Below are 20,703 nucleotides of genomic sequence, written 5' to 3'. Positions count from 1 at the left end.
ATTTTTAGTTATGGATATATTTGAGTAATTGCATATTATAGCTGTTTCATAAGAAAAGAGCAAAAATTTTTACATTTTATCCTCAAGCATATAACTATTAACTTTATCTCCCGTTTAGCTTGAAACTGTCATAAATATATAACTAATTATTAACTTGTGACTAGAGTTTTAAAATCGAAATACTTGTAAAGGTAGGTGTCCATAGGATCCATGCAAAGTTTCTATATAGCTGCCCAGGGTCCTCTTCCCAATACAGCTTCTGGCAAATGGTATGGGAAGATCATGTCATGGTTATTGTCATGCTAACAGATGTTCAAGTAAGAAACTTGTTTAGTAGTATATAGGGCTTAAATAAACTCAAAACATAGTTTACTTATTAAATTTGTTATAAAAATTAATTATAAGAAATTTTTTAAAAAAGAGAGAGTTTGAAAAAATCTGGTATTGAAAATATTTTTGAAAGCATATTTCCTTTAAACATAAATTAAATCAAGAATTTTTATCAATAAACTTTTTATAAGCACTATTTAGTTATACAGTTTGTTTATTTAATAATGATGTCATTTTTAGTTTCATTATTCCTAATTACTATATAAAATTCAGAGATGATTGTGGTCCAGAAAAATTCGGATTTCCGGAAATCCAAAAGTTTAAAGAAATCATTGATCACATTTATGTTTAGAATTCTTGTATATTTTATTTAAAAATATTAGAACTAGAATTTATGCTTGGCATTTCTTTCATTTGTAAAAATTTGTTGGTAGAATAATAAATGTGATTATAGACAAAAGTGAATTTATATTTAGCTGCATACAATTTATTTAGAATTTCATGTTTTGAAAATATCAATGATTAAAATTTTTAAAGACATTAATTTTTTGAAATGGGTCAATAATGATTTTACTCAAGAAATTTGCAGGATTTTTTACTTGGGCTCACAATGACCCCTGAAAATTTGAAAACAAAATGATGACAAAACAAATTATAATCTATCTGTTACAAATTTGTTCAGTTTTATAGCTATAGTAGAATGAAAAAAAATTATGTTTATGTATATAAAAAAATTCCTGGTATAAAATGTGTTTAAAATATTTAGGAAGAAGGGAGTGAGAAGTGTTTTCCATATTGGCCCGAAGATGATGTTAATAAGCTCCAAATTGGAGAGGTAAGTATAAAAGTTGTGCTTTTAATACTACTTTTGTAATGAAATAAACAAACACTATCATTTATAGTTTTTGGATCTAAAAATGTTCTTACATTTTTGGTGTTCCGAAAAGATTTATTTATTATATTTAGTATTTTTTAAAGATTTTTTGTTCTTTTTATCTGTTTCATTGATTTCCTTTTGCATAGTCATTTTTAATAAAATATTTAATAATAAATTCACTCCTCCAAGTGATATAATATCTGGGTTGGAAAAAAAATCTTCTTTCCATTTGATTTTAGTGATAAGTATTTTTGCTCTTTGATCACTCTGTTCTAGTAAATAATGATTAACTTTCTCTGAATTAATCCTATATTCTTAGAGTAATCTTTTTTATTTAAAATCAGTAATTTTAAAAAATAGTGATAATAATAATCTCCTTTTTGACACATAAAGAATTCCGTGTGTACCAATCACGAGAGTCTTAGATTTTAAAAAGGGTAATGAAAGTCCAGAAAAACTCAAGATTTTTTTTGAATGAGTAACAGAATTTCTTTTTAAAGTTCTTAAGGAAGTGATAACTCGCATTCGAAATTTGCGTGTCGCAATAACAATATTTAAATCAAAATAAAAATAGACAGAAATCTATAAATAACTACCGAAACACACGATCGGGATACAATGTAGAAGTATGACGGAATCGTTGGAAACTGAGTAGTTAAAAGAAAAAGGGGAAAAAATGTCACGAATTCGAAAGTTGTGTGTCGTAATAACATCGTATTAAGAACATTAACCTCTATGCAAAGCTATGTGGAAATAGTCAAAAACGTGAGGACAACTACAGAAAAACTATCAGTAAAGGACGTGAATGTATGATGGAATAGGTTTAAAATTTGAGAATCATATTAAAAATATGGCAGTTTTTTTTAAAAAGAAAAGAGCGGGAATAACATAGAAATGGCTAAAAAAATAAATGATAGATAATCAGCGAATAAAAGATCAACAAACCCACTTAGATTTACGATAGATTTGTCCCAAATTAAGCATGCATCAGAAAGAGATGACTCAATTTGGGTATTGCAATAACGTCCAAATTTAAAAATTTTGTGGAAGTGTTCGAAAAATTATGTGTATTAAGTTTGCAATGGTTGGGAACTAAGTGTGTTTAAATGTGTTAAATCGAATTCGAAATTCATGTGACTCAATAACATTGTATTAAGAACATCAAAATTTGTATAATCAATAGATAACTGCTGCAAAAAAGAAAGTCTGCGGAAAATTACGGTGGAATTGTGGCGAAGCAAGCTCGTTAAAAATTTATTACTCTAATTCGCATAGTTTCATAACAGCATATTTAAAATATTAAAAAAAACTTTTTAAAAAAGACAGGAAAAAGACTCTCAGAAACGGCTAAGAAATGATCAAAAAGTGATAACTCAAATTTAAAATTCTTGAGGCCTAATAACATCATATTAAAAACATCACAAGTTGTAAATAGCCTAATAAACCATTAATGGCAACAACAACAAAAAAAGACTGGAGACTTGCGATGGAATTGACACAAATCAAGCACGTTAAAAAAAGCTTACTGAAATTCGCATGCCATAACATTATATTAAAGATATTGGAATTTGAAGAAGAAAAAGATGGAAGTGACTTAAAAAAAAAAACAATTGTAAACGTTATATGATTGGAAACAATGGTTTCACACAGAAAGGAATAAAAAAGAATTTTTAAAAAATAACATGGATTCATGTGGAAATCATATCCCAAAGAAAAACAAAATTCACATAAAATATACGTATATAAATTTGAAGGACTGAAAGAGTGTAAATTTAGTTTAGATGAAGCGTCCTGACATAGTAAATTCAAAATCAAGAAACTCAATCAGAAAATGTCTCAAAGAAAAAATTTAACTTTTTCAAACTTTTTGATGAAGTAGAAAGTGTTTCACGAATAGACTAAATTGAACGACAGTTACAGTGTAAATGCTCTTTACTATTCAAACACTGTTATTCAATAATAATAAACTACGTTAAAATACAGTTCTTTAGACAGTGAGATACTGGTTTCCTTATCAATTCCTCCCAGTGTAATTGTCTTAAGAGGATGTCAGAAGAGGCATTACATATTTCCTTGCCTTTAAGATTTCTTCAACTTATATTTTTTTTAACTATTCTTAATTGAATTTTTATTAAATTAAATCAATTATTGAATTTCTATTACAATTTACAAAAAACGAATATAAAATATTTTATTCTTTTCTTATCGATCAATGTAACTTTTAATTTCACTTCTAATGTAGACTCATTAATTCACTAAATTAAAGACAAAAAATTACTTTATAACTCTTTATTTCTTACCACAAATGTGATTCAATTACATGGTTATACTAATTCTAACAGTCATTTTGGCGATCACCATAGTATTTCAAATTGAATATTGATTATGGGAGGTGGGCTTTATTTTTAGCTATGTTATCTTTCGATAAACCTTGGATCTCTTCCCGTGCTCCTAACTGTTCATTGGGAACAATTTTATTCATTTCTCTGAGATTGCTATATCACATCCAAATTAAGATGTCAACCAAAAATATGCTTAAAATTACAATGATATAAGTAGTTTTAAGCGTATTTTTACTTGCACTTGCACCACTAATTAATTTAAAACGATCACCGCCACCAAAAGGATCTTGTTCTACACGTGACTGCTAAGCATCAGACATGCCAATGTTCCACGAATCTGTACAATTCCATTTTTTTATCAGATTTATTTCATATTATGCAATTAACAGTTATGAAACTGCAAAAACTTTATATATTAAACTGAGAGATCCTCCACAAATTCTACTAAAGTAATCTAGGACTCCATCGGTTAAGTGCAAGTAAATAAATTTTCCTATCATGAAATTTCATAATAGAGAATTGTGGGTCATATTCATTTTTACCATGTTTTTAAAAAAGATGAAATCAAATCTTGTATGATGAAGATCAGTGGTTTCGAAAATTTGACTTGATCTCTGCATGTAGTTTATTAAAAATTATTTTAATTCAGTTAACAATTCATCAAGGACAGACTTTTTATAATGTACTGAGGGATCATCTACAAATTTATTTATTTTGTAATGTAGGTATTATTTTGTAGTTGGTTTTTAAATTAGCAAAACTATTAAATTAAAAAAATATTGCCCTTTCATTAAAAAAATATGTTAATTAAACTACAATTTTATAAACAGAATTCTAAATCTTCTCTTCTCTCTGCTTTGCAAGAAACGATTCCAATTGAGAATTCATAAAGTAATGACATTTTAAAACAACTAACAGTAAAAAAGTGAAACTATGGAATATACTTATGCAAAATAGTTTTAAACTTAACTTATGCAATTTTATTTAATATAATAATTCTTGGAAATTGGTATTTTTAGTTTAGTTTAATTTGTTAAAAATTTGAAATATTATATTACAGTGCTGTTTGTTTTTCATTATTTCTATCTCTTTTTAGTTCCAAATCACAAGGAACTTCAGCATATCATCTTCCACCTACACAACGAGTTCTCTCTCATTATCTCATACCAGCCGAGACCTCTATGGCACATCCAATATACAGATTGGCCCGACCACAGCCTCCCAGGTTTCATCTGTAAGTCAACTATTTTCCATTATGTGAAATATTTCAATTTGATTTCTGCTCTGTCCATTTCATTGCTGACATAAAATTTCCTCAGTGGTTGACGCTTCATGGGTTAGAATCCTTTTTGCCTTTGCACTAACCATAGCAGGTTTTGGTATTTTTCACTACATTTATGGCAATAATCAAAAGTATCACACCGACCACACTGGTGACATAAAATCATTCTCATTTGTTGAGTGTGGTAAAAATCATACCACGAGTTAGAATTCCCTTGCTGTTGGAGTAACAATTGGAAGTTTTCGCACATAATTCAAGTTCACATTAGTTCCATTAAAAGGTCCCCTATGAAGTTTAAACTGTCCCAATGCTTGATTCTGAAGTTTCCTTGTCTTCTTGATTGGGTTCAAGTTTCAAGGCTACGGAGTTTTACTGTGATAATCGTAAACCAAAAAAATGATTATAATGTGTCCCCTTTAAATTTTTCATGTCATATCACATTTACATAAAGCATTTGAAATATGGAAAATTTATCAGTTTTGCATATTGCTTTGAGAAGCTCAAAATGGATCAATGATTAGGGCTAACACCCTTGGTTTCCTTTGTGTGTTCTAAGTATCAAATAATAAATGATGATTAGAAATAAAATGAAGAAAACCACTGCAGAAATGGGAAAGAGTCCTAAACAATTTAGCAGATTTGCTTAAAATGAAGAAAACCACTGCAGAAATGGGAAAGAGTCCTAAACAACTTAGCAGATTGTTTATCACATTATCTTGACAGATTTATTTATAGGATCAAATTCTAAATATAATATTCATAGCTTGCGGAGAACGGCAATATAAAAACACACACACCACTCATGAGAATTGAGTGGTGTGTGTGCTTTGCCAACTTAGATCTGGGTATCTAAGTTAGCAAAGTTGTCTGTTGAACTAGGCACTCAATAAAATTAAATTAAAAATAAGGCGGTGGGTGATAGGTTATAAATGTAGATCATGCTTCATGAACAATATCACACTATAATATATGCCAATTATTATATTATAATATATGCCAATTATAATATATGCCAATTATTATTATTATTATTATATGCCAAAATCTATAATATGTTTAAATCTGAAATATGCTGAAATATTTAAATGATCAAAATCTATAATATATTAAAATCTTTAATTGGTGAAAATCTATGCTATGTTTAAAACTACAGCTTTCATGGGAGAAATGAATGCAGTTCGAAGGCATGCAGCAGCAGACAGCCGCCAGCCAGTACTTGTACATTGCAGTGCTGGTGTTGGGCGTTCTGGTGCAGTTCGCTGCGACATTATGCTTCATTGTCTCGATCATAATCAGGTAATGCCTCTCCATTGTAATACGATTACCTTTTCTCTGAGAGTGGGAAAAAATACCTAATTCATTTCTTTTCAGACATTATTTTCACAATGTACTAAACAACACATTTTATTAAAAAATCTTCGGTAAATAAAATATGGTAAAGTGGCACTATACATTTTGAAAAGAACGAGCCTCCCCTTATCAGGCAGTTAGGAATAGAATGAAAGACAAATAGATGGTATGAGAATGAAAAAGGAGAAAATAGTCCACATTACAGGGAAGGAGAAAGTATGAGGAACAAGTCAAAAACGAAACAGAAATAAAATTATGGAAGAAAAGTGTCATGCCCAGGGATGCCACTCTAAAAAAATTTCAAGACTGAATTTATTTTTTGACCAAATAATACTATCTAGCGTTGTTTACCAAACTTTTAGAAATTTATAAGTCACTGACACCAAAATTTACCTTTGATAATAGCCTACATATTAAATCAATCATTTGATTAATTTTTCTCAAATTTCTTTTTCTTTGTTTTATGTTTTTTTAGAAAACAAAACGAAAATAACAGCTAACCATGTATATATTTTTACAACTATTACTAAACAACCTAAAACCATTCATATCCATATTTTTCACTTCACCATTACTTATTTTTTGTTCTAGCACTATAATTTCTTCTTTTTTAAAAAAATAATCTTAATTTAACTTTGGTCAGCATGACAATAGGTTAGGGGGGGAAGCAAACTCTAGTAGATTTAGATTCAGCAATATTACAAATTTAATTACACAAGTAGGGGAAGTTCAATCAATCCCATTTGTCAAGATAAATAAAAGTCCTGACATCACTACCATATCATATGTTTTCATTAAGATATTGTTTGTGATCACTCTAATCGATAGCTCAAAATGTATTTTTCGTAAATAACAGCTCTGGTTTGCATGGACTGTAGAACACTTTATTTTTAAAGACTCACGGACTACGTCCGCCATTCCTGAAGTTCTCAAGGTATAAAAAAGGTCTCTCTCAAAAGGGTGGCGCGGCAGTCGCACATGCGCGAACAGATATATTTTTTTTTATTTTGACCAAAAAAAATTTTAAATTTCTAATGAAAAGAAAAAGAAAATTTAATTCAATTAATAGAATTTATTAGTTCGTCGATTTTTCTCAAGACTGATTTCAGTCCCCAGGACTGAAAAGTGGCACCCATGGTCATGCCCAAATTAGGCATAACAAAAGAAAAAACAGTCCCTATTAAAATTATTTTCAATTTAGAAATTTTTTTCCTGAAAATTGCATTCCTTTTCTATCCTTCTATGTCAATATTAATGTTCAGAAAGAAATATTGAAAAACTCCTATCTGCTGTAAAATTAAACATTAATGATAATTATATTTCAACTTTGTTTGATGTCTTTTGGAAGATAAAGTTATGTTAGAGAATATTGTACATAGTAATAAAAAAAAATGAAAATCATGAAATTTCAGATTATTGGTCAAGAGAATAAAGGTGAGCAAAACTAAATATTTTCCCTGCAAACTTCAATAACACCCATTTAAAAATTGAAGAATATAAATTTGAAGTTGTTGACAATTTTGTTTTCTTGGGTACAACAGGAACAATATTACAATGGAAATACAAAGAAGAATTACTATAGCCAATAAATGTTTTAATTGAATTCGAAAATACATAAAATCCAATGCAATAGAAAAACAAAAGTTTTATAATCTCTTTTAAGATCAATTTCAACATATGCTTGTGAAACCATATCTTGTACGGCTATGTTGGGTACCTTTGAGAGAAAAGTCTTGAGAAATATTTTTTGGAGAATATGATGTGTGGCTTAGAAGATCAAATCTAGAGTTTTATCACTCATATAACGAACCTGACATTATTAACTTTATTAAACGACAAAGAATAAAAATGGGTAGGCCACGTTATCAGAATGGACGAAGACCGTACTACAAAAAGAGTTTTCAATGTCAGACCAGTTGGCAGGCCGAATTTGAGAAGGATAGATGGCCCAGAAAAAGACCTTTTGGTCTTAAAAACTGGAAAACACTAGCAGGAAAAAGGTTAGCCTGAAAAAACTTCTTGAGAAGACCAAGATTTCCTCATAACATTCCTCTTTCCCAGGTAGAACCTGTCCTGTTAGCAATTTTCCTCCTGTTTATCCAATAATAATGAATTTTTGATAGGGTTGCTAAGTTTATTGCTCTTTGTGTGAATAACTGGTTTACAGACAACAGTTTCTTCTTTCTTGCACATGGAACATTTGTCTTAACCAATATTTACTTTTTTTAAGTTGAATTAAGTTGAATTTAAGTTGAATTTTCTTCTGAAATGAAATGATTCATTGAATTTTTAATCTGCAAAATAAGGTGAGTACTATTGCATATTTTTTTATTGTATTTTTTATTTTACTTTTTTATTTTGCATGAATCTATTTCCATCCTTGTCTAAAAGTCTTTTTTGCTTAATATGCTTATGTTTAAAGTGACACAAATGAAAAAAGATTTAAAACTTGAAATTATTTTATTTTGTCATAATATATATTAACTAAAATAAAAATATATGTACACATAATATAATATAAAAATATATGTAGAAAAATCTTTACAAGATGATCTATTTCAGACTGTAAGGAAAGGTTATTACTTTTTATTTGCAAAATTAGTTTTTAAAAATCTCCCTCCCCAGTCCTTTGGGGGGAGTGTTAATTATATTGTGAAATTTATTAGGGTTTAGAAAAATGAAGCTTCATCAACAATCAAATTCAGGATACATGGAAAAGTTATCTAAGTACTTTTTTAAAATGGCTTTTTAAATGGAGTTAAGAGAAGGGTTTTTTGAGAAGGGGGGGGGGGGGAAAATTATATTGGTAAATCTGTTAGGGGTGAAGAGAAGACACTTTGCAAGATGCTTGATAACAGGAAGTAAGAAATTAAAGGCTATTTTAATTTCTTTGTTAGTAAAAATCATTAGCAGAATGATATATCTTTAATATTAACCCCATTTTTAATATAAAAGAACTAATTTAGTTATTTTGAATGACATTTAAATTATTAATTTTTATTCAATTATAAAACTTTTTTGTGCTTTTATTGTTCCTAGTTATACGTAAACAAGTTTTCAGTTTAAAATTTCAGTATTATAGAAAAAAATCTCAGCAACCTGCAAATCAAAAGCAGTTTTAGTGAGCGAGTTATTTTTTCCTCAGATGGTAATTAGATTCAAACAGAAGAAAATTGCATAAACCACGTAGTAAACATCTATATCTAGTTCCTCACGTTTATCATTAAACCCAGCGATAAAACGTGTGCACTTCAAACGACACCACTTTATTTGGATTAACCTGTGTCTTTCATGTTTCAGATATAAATTTATTTTTTATTCTTTTTTGTCAGTGCAGGGTTCCTACACTATTTTGAGAAAACAATATCCTGGCTTTTGCAGGTTTTTCCTGACCTTTCATAATAAAATTCCTGACCCGCCATTTCCCACTCCAACAAAACTTTTACATTGCAGTTTCAATTAGTAATAATATGCTACTTAGTCATAAGTATCATAGATTGAATAGGATAAACACTTATATATTAAAGTGGAATTGCGTAATAGCACTTTATATCCCAAATTATATTTTCAGAAAACTTGTGAAACTTATTTTTAATTATCATGATTAGATTAAACTTTTAGTGTGTTTTTGTAGTTAGATATGAAAACTATTTAAATAAAAAGATCAAGAAAATCTGTTTGATTATGGAAATATTATTTTATTTAATGTTAAGTGGTACCAAATGCATGAGTGTCGTCAGGATATAAAGGGTTAATCAAATCTGCGAGATATGTATCAGTATCCTCAAATAATATTTACTCTTAAAACATACTAGAACATTTGTTACATTAAAATATTAATTTTAAAAAATCACAATTTCACTTCAAACTGACTTTTCTTTTAAAAGATAATATTGAAATATAAAGGGGAAAAAAGTCACTACTTGCACTGTTGCTACCCAGTTTCAATCCCACAATGTTAGCCTGTATACATTCGGCTGCTAATGACAACACAGGAGTGACTACGGCTGTGAACTAAATGATACATTTCGATCATGTACACTTTTTCTGTTCTTTTTCCTTTTATTTCTCTTTTTCAATTATTTTATGTATAGAACAAAATTTGTTTCATTTATTGTTCTTTTTACTTCATTTATTGTTTCTTTTTTTTTTAAACAAATGTGATACACACCTCTGTCATCTGCAAATGCAAAATGTTGTATCCTAAATTTTATGGTAAAAATTATTTATGTATTATGTAATTTATGTAGCTGGACTGGTAGCCAGAAGCAGACTATATGGGAAAGGGTTTTGCAAACCTAGGTAAGTGTCCACGACTGGAGGAAAAGAAAAAGAAGTTCTCCAGGCTGCTCACAAATCAGCAATGAATCAACTAGTGGTATCCGTGCATCGAATTTGGTGGGGGAGTAATATAGTGTGTCTACCACTACAAAAATATAATTCCAATTCACTAGTACATAAGACATGTTAACTTGATTACATGTAAGAGTACCTTTTCATATATGAAGGTTGATATTGTCGTTAACTATCATCCCCACAACTCTTTTACATGCCTTTCATTATCAACTTGATTCTTTAACATATTTTTGATTGAATTCATTTTTTAATAATGTTTGTACTTTACTTTTTACATTTAATTTCTTTTAAAAAAGGGGAGATGTCATGTGACATTCGGAACATTAGTATTCCTCATTATGCTTTGGCAACACCTAATAAGTAAACTCCCAGTTTGTGAATCAAAGTTAAGTTGAGTTCTCCCATCACCGCCAATAAAGATGTTTGTGTTTTAACCTACTCAGTATTCAATTAGTGTTACAGGCATCATTATACCTAACAAAAGTAGGAATCCTGAGATAAAATGAAAATAAACATAAATTACATGTATAAAGTATACAAAACAAATGTGTTCTAATTATAAGGATTTACAAAAAATAAATCGATGGTTGGTTGTTAAGGTACCATAGATAAATGCCTATGAACAATACCCCAATGATAATAGAATTATCAGCATGATCCTAAAAAAAAAAAAAAGAAACAAACAAATCATGAAGATAATGATTGTCCCAAAAAAATATAAATTGCACAAAAATGGCTAGAATCAAGAAATGAAGCTAAAATTTACAAGAAAATACATACAAAAATTTTGTAATGAAACAAATTTAAGCTTGACAGCATGTACAGGGAATATCTAAACTCTTCACAACTCAATGCTGCTAGGTGCAATAACTGGGGTGTATTTTAACAAGAAAAGAGAAAAAACTGGTAGTAAAAGAGTTTCATTTCTAGTTTATATTAAGAGAAATTGAAATAGTCATGAGTATTCACATTGTGAACAGTGATAATACATATTTACTAGTCAGAAATAAATATATAGGAGAGAGTGGGGTTAAACCGTACCTTCATTTTGACGAAATTTGTTTTGTTTTCTAGCAGAAAAACTCTGAATTATGCTGCACTAGTCAAGTAAAAGGACCTACCATACTGGCGTGTTGTTGTTGATTAATTCATCGTATGTGTTTAGATAAGGTTTGTTTCAATATCTCAATTCTCTAATGTTCTCTTTTTTTAAAAACAAATCCCTATTAATTGGCCATTACTAAAGTAAAGTTTTAATTTTTTTAAAAATCAAAAAATTAACACGAAGTTTTTATTTAATTTACTTTTTTTAAAGTTAATAACACAATAAGTTTACATAATTTAAAATAAAACTATTTAAGAAGTAAAGATAAAGAGATAAAAGCAGAATAATCAACCTCAAAAATGCCAGAGGCTTCTTATGACCACAGATGTTAGCAAAACAATAAGAAAAGATAAACAAAAATACTAAATTCACACATATTTCTAATTAAGCTTTGAAAGTATATTTCAGTAACTTTTTTTACCTCTACATATTACAAAATAATAAATTAATCTTTTGTTTGAAAATAAATTGTGTGACTGATTTAGCATTTATTAAAAATTTACAAATCCTGAAACTCTCTTTTCCTGATCAATAAATTCTCCAGTTTGCTTCAAAAATTCTGGATTTTTGTTACAGGGCAGAATTTTTTCCAACAGTCACATCATTGTCAGGTATAGTGAATATCACAATCAAACTGCAGTCATTACTTTTCCTGCACACTGACTTAGTTCCATTTTGTAAATATTCTACTAAAAATGAGAAAAATTTGAAATGTCTGCACATAACCGAGTTTCTAAAAGATCAAGAAAGGAGTTATGTCTTTTCCTAAAAACTTCCACTCACATAGAAAAATTATCAACAAAAAACTAGGGACTTAAAAAATAAACAAATGAAGTTGCTCTCAAGTTATAATAAGCAGGAATCACTCTTAAAAAACCCAAAGAAAATATTCACGTTGATTGAGTTTTGCAAAAAAAAAACCCTGAAAGTTGGCAGATCTGTTATAGTATCTTTTTCGTTGATAAAAATATTTTTTGGAGCACATGAGAGAAAATCTCATTTCTTAAAAATGAATGGTTAGCAGTGTAGGTAAAAGAACTTTACAGCAGGGGTACTAGAGATAAGTTTGGCTTAGAGATTCTTAGTCTTAGAGATTCAAGTCATCCCATAGAATTTCATTCCAAACTCACCCGAGCTCGAGATATATAGGATTACTTTCAGCTCAATATATACATAGGATAAGAGCCAATTTTATGTGGTCTTGTCACTTGCCCTTTGATACCTAAACAAGGAAATTAGTGACTTAAACCTTATTATCACAATTAGTTCAAAAAAAATTTATACTTGATAATTGCACCAAAAGTTTGTTTAAAAGTAGCAAAAAGGTATATGAAAATTTTATCATGAGTTCAAGCTCGGAAGAGTCTGAAACCCTTTTTCAGTAGTGAGCTCAAACCTGCAGCATAAACCCACCTTGTCTCTCAGAGGTAAACAAATTTTTTATAAACAGTGATGCAGAAAAAAATATTTTGGGCTTCTAGGAGTCGGTAACAACTTAAATGTTATCATTTTAAAAATCACGAAAATTACCATAGCTTAAAAAGTTAAGTATAAAATTTAATAAAACCGGTTAGTATTATAGTGCACATAATAAAGTATAAAATAATATTAAAATTGTTGGCCAGAGAATTATGGTGTTACAGAAATTAGCATATGTTTAAAATTAATAAATCAGATGAGTTAGTTTTGAATAGAAAAGTATAAGCCATATGTGATGCTTTCAATTAAGTGGGCTACCCGTTCTATCTGAAGCTTGCGGACCATTGTTCTTGCAAGAGTGATAAGGGTATAATGAGGAGGATTGAGAGCACCAACACATCTTTCTTAAGCATCTCAAACATGCTTGATAGGATTCAAGTTTCGGTGAATGCGCTGGCCTCTCCAATTGTTTGGTTCTGAAGGTAATAATTTACATAGGGCTCCTATGCAGCATTGCGTTATTGTCCTGCAGCACGAAATCATCAACTATTGCAACAGCATAATGGTGCACACAAACATCAAGGACGTCATCTCTATACACATAAATAACCCACGTGGAAAGGCATGCAGATCTGTACATCCACAAAGTCCGCCATGTTCCCATTACAAATTATACCTCTGGGGGTACTGGATTAGAGAATGATCTTTCTCTGGTTCAGGTTAAAATTATGATCAGTGGATGAATGAGTGCGTCTGCCTTTTAAACGGGTGTGACGTATGGATGTGGCAGAAGTAGAATACATGGCCATAATTGGCACCACTGGAAAACAATAACAATCACAACCCCAGTGGCTTAGTGGGCTAGGAGAGCAACAACAATAAATGAATTGCTACATATTTAAATAAATCTTTAAACTGCCTTTGTTATGAAGATAGTGCAGTTAAGGTAAAATGTATTTTAAAAAAAGTGGTGAAAAATTGGTTCAGAAGTGTTTTGACACCTCAAATTAATGACCTTATGTCATGAAAATTTAAGGATATTAATACAGTATTTTTAGAAATATTAATGGAAATTAGTTAGAAAAATAGCTATCAAATATCTTCAGCTTATTATATAGTTTTTTCTATTATTTGTAGCTTCTAATTTTAGTAGTTAATTCTTAGTTAGAAGGGTACAGTGATCATTTGAGATTCACACTTGGTCCTCGGCCTGGCAGCAGTTACTGCAGCATCACCAGATTAAATTTTATATAGCTTTTTAAAAATAATAAAGCAAAAACTGTTGGGTCTGTACCTTCTCTATGTTGTTTCTAAACAAAATTATTAATCTAAATTGAGAAAATACTGCAAAGAATAAAAATTCTGCTACTACCAGAGTTTTCAGGATAATAGGAACTCGAGCTAACATTAGTAATATTTTGATCCAATAACATGAAAGCTAAAAAAGTGGCCAGAACCAGATGTTATAAAACAAAACTGAAAAGAATTGATTTACTTTGGCAAGAAAACACTCTAAGCAATAACCATTGAGCTGCTGGGCTTCCATAATGTAATACACTTCTGCAAGTTGCTGAGGCATTCCTTGGAGACTTCTGTGGCCCAGAATGACTCGCTCTAAAATGGCATTCTCTTTGATGCCTGCAATTTGCTGCAACAATAATAGAAGGCCGAATTACATACATGCCAACATTGGAGAAATAAAATAACAAACAGAGGTTTTACTAGTGATATTATTTGAGCTACTAGAGCAGTAAAGTTTTGATAGATTATGCAAAATCATGAAAGTCAAAATTGGAAATAATATAAGCACTAACATTTTGCAAAATAAAAAATATGTATATAAATCTTAAGTAGATTTTTTTTAATATACTTAAAACCATTAATACTTAACACACTGCAGTATCTATTGAGGAATTAGAGAAGTATTTTTATCATTAGCAGATATTTCATAGAAAATTTTTATCCACAAATGCAGAGACAGTTGAGAATACACAGGTAAACAGGATATATTCATAAATACAGGAGTCTTCATTAAAAAACAGGAGACTTGGTAAGCATGGAATTAGATATAGAAAGTAGAATTTAATATAAATGCTACCTTAACACATTCATATCAAATGTGTGAAGATAGGTTCTAAAGTAATTTAAAGCACGGTTGCTTTTTAATATTGAACAAATCCAATTTTCTTGGTTCAAAACTTTACACAAGGGTACCCCCAAAATAACGAACAAGTTGAAAAATATCATTTTTATGTTTTAATGTTTATACCATGTTTGGTAATATTTTTCGATACCATTTTTAAAAATATTATTTATTATTTGCATGAGAGTAGGAAAGGAAAAAAAATCTGAAAATACCTATCAATTTGAATCGTGAAATAATAAATAAAAAGGTGGGTCAAACTATTTTTCATAAAAAGTAAACATTTAAATTACTGACATATTTATTTAAAGTTTTTTTCTTCTTCTTAACTACATACGTACATTGACAGCCCAACCAAGCTAAATATATAAAGATATGGGGTGTTAAGCTTTATATATTAATCAAGATATAAGAGAATAAAAGAATAATAAAGTTTAGTAGCTAAGTTTCAACTTTTAAAATTCAAAAAACAGAAGAATCTTATGCCCCCTTCAACTCTAAAGTTAACTTTTAAATTAAAAACATCAGGTATATACCAAATTATAGGATAAATATTAGAATATTGCATAAATATCAAATTTTGATTTTTAAATATTAGAAACACCATGATAATTATGCTCCCTGTTTAAGTTTCTACAAATGCTATAGCACATGCTGAAATGCGTATTTTTTGTGAATTAATCTCAGAAACACATTTATTTCAATAGACCAGAAAACTTAAAACAAAAAGAGTGTTATACTGTTCAGCAAACAACAATAGAGAAATTAATATGCAGGCAATAAACTTAAATTGTAGCTAGTCCAAAAGTTTTCATTATATTCTCAAGTCAGGTATAAATAAGTATAGTTTAATGCTAAATTTTCTTAATTTGTGCTGATGACAGATGTTCTGTCATTCGAGAGACAAAAGTAAAAAAGGCGGAAATCCTCTAAAAAGCAGAAAAAACCCTGATACTATTACCTTGCGCACATCCATTTTAGGGCTCATCCTTGGTAAGTAACAAATCAAACGCACTTTAGTACTGCAGTAAGAACGCACTATAAAAACAAAACTCTTCTATTTACACTTTTACTTCAATTTGTGTTTCTGTTTTCATATTTTGTAATCTGACAATCTTGTTACGAAAATATTTTAAATCATTCTTGAAAAATTTCCCATTTATATAACTTCATTTGAATTTGCTACTCGCTTTAAAGATTTCTTTTTATGTTTTATTCTGTTTTTTCTTTATACAGTACAGAACCCGTTATCCGGAAATCAGAAAACCGGAAAAACAAAAAAGCGGAACGAAATTCGATAAATTTTCGAGCCATTTTTTAAAAAAAAAAATTTTTCCTCATAAGATTATAGGATTTTTTTTCTTTTTTGAAAAATGTTTACCTTACCATCATTTTGGAAATAATCATTAGTGTATTCCTTCATCGTTTATTCTTCTTTTTAAGATTATTTCCAAAAAAACATTTTTTTTTGTTGGGTTTAACAATAAACAAACGGCTTTTTGTAGTGATTCAGAAAAGCGGAAAAATCAGTTATTCGGAATAGCAATGGTCCCGATCGTTCCGGATAATCGGTTCCCTACTGTATTTTATTTTCTGTTTTTACCTGATATTTTTACTTAATGTGCTCTATTTTATTTGTTGTAATTTTTTTTTTAGTGCTCTTCACACTATTGCATTGATATATTTTTCTTTGGTACAATATTAGAAAGCATTCCTTTTTGCGGATATAATCGTGCGAGCTGATGAAAAGATTATATCTTTATAATTTCATCCCCCCTTTTTTCAAATTTTTTTTTCCAGATTTCTTTTATTAACTTTCTTTTTTTAGCGTTCTGTAATTTTTGCATGTTTTATATATATATATATATACATATATATACAGTACACTCTCGATTAACCGTGCTCATTCCGGAGTCAACAAAAAATTTAAAGAGAAACATTTTCAAGATTAAAAAAATTTTATTCATGAAGTTATAACACTACCAAATTTTTTAAAGCAATATTCGTTATTGAATTGCAGTATATGGAATATCAGCAGCATGGTCAAAGGTAAAACCGTCTACTTTATCACGATCTTGGAGAAAGATCAAACCGCTGATGAACAATCATCTTCAGATATTCAAGAAGAGTATGATAATAGTATTCTTGAACAAGCAAAAGAAATCGAAGGTTTCGAAATTCTTGATGAAGAAAATTTAGAAGATTGGTTTCAAAGTGATGCATGTGAGCCTGGCTTCCAGTATTTGACTGATGAAGACATCGTTATGTTGTTAAATCAAATAATGATGATAGTAACTGATGCAGAAGATGTAGTAAATGAATGAAATACAATTTCTCATTCTGCTGCTCTGTGGAAACTTTATTAGATTATATGGGAGGATTTGATTACGGTGACATTACTGCGGTTCGTAAAATATGTGTATCGATATATGGCGAAGACGCATTACACATTTTTTAAAAAGGAAAATTTCTAGTTTGATGTTATGCATGCAAATGTCAGTAATTTTTATATTTTTTGTACTGATATTGAATTTTTCTTTAATAAAAGGAGTTTTCGGATTATCCGTGTTTTTCGATTGTCCGCGCGACCTGTCCTGGTGATTAACCCGGATAATTGGGAGTGCACTGTATATATAACAACAATGAATAATAACATTATGCATATATACAATGCATGTTTTTTTGACAAGATGAAAAAAAGTTTCATTAACTTTTTATCATTTAACCCACTGACAGTTCTGCATGCAAAAAGTTGTATTTTAGTAATTACAAGTGAAAATAGTCGTTAATTATAGGTGAAAATAGATGTTTAGAGATGGGTAAAAAATTACAAAAATTTGATCATGTCTAATAAGAATATTAAAAAAGAATTTGTCAAAGGGTATGAAAATTTCAAAATACTTAAGTACTCATAAAAAATTATAACTTTTTTTAGACATAAGTCATGGCTTGTACACTAAAACTTATTTAAATTTTGGGAAGTGTGTTGCGAGTCCATACTAGGTTCATTACCAATTCTAATATCAACATATGAAGTGGAATCTCGGACATTATAAAGAAAATAAACAGAACCTATTTAATGTAAAGCTAAAACTAGTTAATACCTTGGTATTTCTTGTCTATATATTCGTAATAGTTTAAGTAAGTGATCATAACATGTTTTGAAAGAAGAGTTTCGAGGTAAAACTTTACAATGAGTTGATAGAGCGATTTCACTAATCAGGCAACCAAGAGCTACCATATCTTTGCCTCGTAAATAATTTACAGAAACATCATTGATTTGAGAATAGTCCTACAAAAGAAAATAGATATAAATTTATTGAATAAATAATTTCTATCAATTATAATTTATCACCAAGCATTAATGACAAAAAATTTATTCCATGCAAATTTAGTGCACATAACACATGATTTTATGCATAATTTAAAATGTATATACCAACTCTTCAAGTTTTTATATTATTATGTTCAAGACACATTTTCCATATTTATGATACAGTTATACTCAATGCTATTAGTTTAGTACATATTTGAAAAAGTATGTGAAAAAGGGATAAAAAAGATTTTAGAGGAAAATGTTAGATTATCAACACCCGTGTTTAAATAATAGCAAATAGTTGCACTTAATCTTTGGTACAGCAGTTCATGTTGGCCCACGACTTCCTAAACAGTTTAACTGCAAAGTATTCTGCCTTATGCCAACATTTTTAAATTTCTTGGGGTTTATTTCAACCTCATTTATCCATTCATCTTCCGCATTTCTTTCACCTTGGCATTGACCATTAAAGATCTTTTTTGTGTATTGGGTGTAATCCATTCTCTCAAAGTGCCTCAAGCAAAGGAATCTTTTTATTATAAATAGTTTTCCCACACATCACTGACTTTGGCTGGTCCAAAACTCAATTCAGATTTTTCTGTCCCTGGTAACTAACATCTTCTCATGTTTTGAGGTCTACAGTCCAAGTCTCTGCCCCCCCCCCTCCAAAAAAAACTGTTTCTCTGATCACAACTTTATAAGTTTCACTATCCATGGCTTTAGATCTTACTAACTACCTACTTAGCATTGTGAACCTGGAAGCATGAATTATGTATTTCTAAATAGAATTTTTACTGTAAAATTTATAATCATGTCTATTGTCAATTTTTTTTCCAACACACTGTAGTATTCAAAACAAGGGGAAAGTGACCCTGATATATGTCGTACATATAAATAAAATTATTGAAAATAATCTTGCATGCATAAATAAAACTAGATAACACAATTTCTCAAAATTGCTAAATTTTTATTTACATGTATTCAGAGTATTTTATTTACAAGCTAACATATAAATATTCAGAGATATTTGAACATTAATTTGTAAACAGAGAAGCTGGTTAATGGATAAATTTTTTATTCATTTTCATTGTAGATATATTAAGATTTTTTTGATTTCTCGTTCGGCCCTTAAATTTTCTTCAATAATATGATGTGATTCATTAAAACAATCTAAAATTAATAATTTCTAAATTTATAATAGTTTCTAAAGTCAAACACATTCTATTCTAATAACAAGATCATTCTAAATTAAAATAATCATTTACTTCTACTTTAAAAACATTTTTATAGTGTGGTTAATACTATAAAATATTTAATGGTTTTGTTGCATAAGGGAATAAAAGTGCATAAGCAATATGAGCAAATGATCACTGAATAAATCCATCATATGACATTATATTATAGAGAATAATCTTCCTTCCAAATTTTTTTTTCACAATATAAAAACTGGAGCACTTTAAACAAGTGTTATTTTTTAAATTTATCCCTATTGAGAATAGATGTAAGAATGCATGACACACTGATGAGATGCCTAACATCAAATGTAATGTTTAAGGCTTTTTTCCCAAACTGTAACATATCCTCATTTTAGTTTTCATCATTAGAATCACAAGTTACTGTTTTTCTTCTCAAAACGAAAGCACTTTAATATTTTACAAATGGCAGTAGAATTTCTGGTTAATAGACACAGAAATCTGCAGGCATTAAAAACGATCTAAATGTTAAGATTATATGAACAACATTTATGAGACTGTTAAAACTCAATACATAGGGAAAACTTTAGTGTTAGCCAAGTTTTCACTTGTGTGACATTATTAAGTGCAGTTTATTTGATGTAAGGGATAATATTTTTAGTAGAACAATATATGTTTTGGCGTATGCAGAAGATATTGACTGCATTGCAAGATCTGCAAAAATACTTAGGAAATCCTTCATAGCACTGGAATCTGTCGCTAAGAAAATGAATTTGATAATCAATGAAGATAAAACAAATCACAAGTATTGTGGTAAAAACAGTAATTCTAATGATATTTTTGAAATTGGAACCCATAAATTTGAATCTGTATACTATTCACCGATTCAGAATCAGAAATTAATTTATCAAAATATAAGTTCATGTAGAAATAAAAAAGAGAATTTTAGCAGCTATTTAATTACTCTTAATTAAAGACTCTTAAAATCCC

General features: G+C 29.1%; 1 protein-coding gene and 1 long non-coding RNA gene across 5 annotated transcripts in view; one reads left to right on the top strand and one right to left on the bottom strand.

Moving 5' to 3' along the window:
• Positions 1-266: 266 nt before the first annotated feature.
• On the top strand, positions 267-6,674 carry LOC139425190 (tyrosine-protein phosphatase non-receptor type 21-like). The gene is made up of 6 exons (XM_071179060.1): positions 267-317; positions 1,097-1,165; positions 4,646-4,783; positions 5,595-5,676; positions 5,985-6,127; positions 6,657-6,674. The coding sequence occupies exons 1-6, from the start codon at positions 267-269 to the stop codon at positions 6,672-6,674; spliced, it is 501 nt and encodes a 166-aa protein (XP_071035161.1).
• A 1,943-nt stretch (positions 6,675-8,617) lies between these two features.
• Positions 8,618-20,703, bottom strand: part of LOC107444898 (uncharacterized) — a 33,371-nt gene continuing 21,285 nt past the window's right edge. For 2 of the 4 annotated variants that reach the window (XR_011636317.1, XR_011636318.1), the window contains one exon: positions 8,618-11,196. This is a non-coding gene — a long non-coding RNA (uncharacterized lncRNA). Of the gene's footprint in view, positions 11,197-11,221; positions 12,865-14,556; positions 14,710-18,308; positions 18,497-20,703 lie in introns of those variants that run through there. The other 2 variants (XR_011636315.1, XR_011636316.1) reach the window with 2 other exon arrangements.

The sequence above is a fragment of the Parasteatoda tepidariorum genome, chromosome 3, assembly GCF_043381705.1.
Source record: "Parasteatoda tepidariorum isolate YZ-2023 chromosome 3, CAS_Ptep_4.0, whole genome shotgun sequence".
NCBI classification, from domain to species: Eukaryota; Metazoa; Arthropoda; class Arachnida; order Araneae; family Theridiidae; genus Parasteatoda; species Parasteatoda tepidariorum.
Note: the sequence above shows the minus strand (reverse complement) of the source record. Positions and strands in the feature narration are given on the sequence as shown.

Excerpts from the sequence above, each read along its gene's own strand:
- LOC139425190 (XM_071179060.1), top strand. The coding sequence starts at position 267 with ATGGTATGGGAAGATCATGTCATGGTTATTGTCATGCTAACAGATGTT. Across the intron at positions 4,784-5,594 it reads CAGCCTCCCAGGTTTCATCT|CTTGCGGAGAACGGCAATAT; the intron begins GTAAGTCAACTA and ends TAATATTCATAG. Across the intron at positions 5,677-5,984 it reads CTTTGCCAACTTAGATCTGG|CTTTCATGGGAGAAATGAAT; the intron begins GTATCTAAGTTA and ends TTAAAACTACAG.